The following is a 1,611-nucleotide window of genomic DNA, read 5'->3' as shown; positions in this document are numbered from 1 at the left end:
CATCCATGCATCCATGCATCCATGCATCCATGCATCCATGCATCCATGCATCCATGCATCCATGCATCCATGCATCCATGCATCCATGCATCCATCCATCCATCCATCCATGCATCCATGCATCCATGCATCCATGCATCCATGCATCCATGCATCCATGCATCCATCCATCCATCCATCCATCCATCCATCCATCAATCTAACGCTTTGATAATTTCTACCTGATCGTCTTGCCTCAGGTAACCTCGTACGATCCGGCATCCGAGACCGGGATCCGAACCCGGAATGACTGCAGACGCGCAGGAGCCTTCCCCGGGGATGGGCGGCGGCGATCCCTCTCCTCCTCCTCCTCCTCCTCCACCAGAGAACGTTCGCTTCTCCACTGAAAAGGAGAAGCTCGGACCCGCTGAAAAAAATCACCTCAGCTTCCCTTCTGACAAGAAGGAGAAGCTTGCCTTCCCCGCCGAGAAGGAGAAGGGCGGCCTCCTTCCCTCTAATGGAGACTTCCTCGAGGTCTTCTCGCTGGCTGAGAGACGTGACGGAGGAGACGGAGGAGGAGTCAGTTTTGATGAAGCGATGGAGAAGATTAACGGTCTCGGACGCTGGCAGATCAAGGTATTGATCTTCGCCAATAAATAATTGAATAATTTCATCGGATCTCTCTATAGTTCACATAAAAATAAAGTTGATCTCAGTTGGATCCATAATAAGTTATAATTACTTACAACGACGAATTTTTCGTCCATCTCTCGTCCGATAGACTCTTCCTCTGAGACAAACTCTATTTTACATCAAGGTCATCTTCGTTCTCATCATCGCCTCCTCCACGGGATGCCACAACCTCGCGATCAGCTTCATCGCGCAGACTCCCGCGGAGTTCGCGTGCGGCGCCGCCGAGCTGGCGGCCGTGCCCTACGACGTCGCCGTCAATCTCAGCGTTCCCATGGAGACGACGCCGACCGGGAAGCGGCGGCGGGCGCGCTGCGTGAGTTACGCGGACAGGAACTACACGCTCGCACGCGCGCTCTACGACGAGGACCGGCTGGGCGAGATTCCCGAGGAGTTTTACGGCAACGAGAGCGAGGTGGCGTGCGGCGAGAAGGGATGGCGGTACAACGTGCAGGATGGGTACATAACCGCTACAACACAAGTGAGTGATGAGAGAACAGAGGTCAAATCTGGGGGGGGGAAGAAGTCAAATATGGGGGGTCAGAGGTCAGATCTGGGGACAGAGGTCAAATATGGGGACAGAGGTCAAATCTGGGTGGGGGGCAGAGGTCAACTCTGTGTGTGTGAGGGGGCAGAGGTCAAATATGGGGGAAAGGGGCAGAGACCAAATCGAGGGGGGGTAGAGGCCAAATCTGGGGGATAGAGGTCAGATCTGGGGGGCAGAGGTAAAATATGGGGGACAGAGGTCAGATCTAGGGGGCAAGGGTCAATTTTGGGGACATGGGGCAGAGGTCAACTCTGTGTGTGTGAGGGGGCAGAGGTCAAATATGGGGGAAAGGGGCAGAGACCAAATCGAGGGGGGGTAGAGGCCAAATCTGGGGGATAGAGGTCAGATCTGGGGGGCAGAGGTAAAATATGGGGGACAGAGGTCAGATCTAGGGG

General features: G+C 54.7%; 1 protein-coding gene across 1 annotated transcript in view; it reads left to right on the top strand.

The window, feature by feature from the left end:
* The first annotated feature begins 254 nt into the window (after positions 1-254).
* The window catches only part of LOC106818194 (organic cation transporter protein-like), a 27,380-nt gene continuing 26,023 nt past the window's right edge, over positions 255-1,611 (top strand). The window contains exons 1-2 of the mRNA XM_014822920.1: positions 255-615; positions 797-1,150. Coding sequence (XP_014678406.1) covers positions 286-615; positions 797-1,150 — 684 coding nt within the window. The 5' untranslated portion in view covers positions 255-285. The remainder of the gene's footprint in view (positions 616-796; positions 1,151-1,611) is intronic.

This window comes from Priapulus caudatus, unplaced genomic scaffold (genome assembly GCF_000485595.1).
Source record: "Priapulus caudatus unplaced genomic scaffold, Priapulus_caudatus-5.0.1 Scaffold2084, whole genome shotgun sequence".
NCBI classification, from domain to species: Eukaryota; Metazoa; Priapulida; class Priapulimorpha; order Priapulimorphida; family Priapulidae; genus Priapulus; species Priapulus caudatus.
The sequence above is the reverse complement of the archived record's forward strand: the minus strand, read 5'-3'. Positions and strand labels throughout refer to the sequence as shown.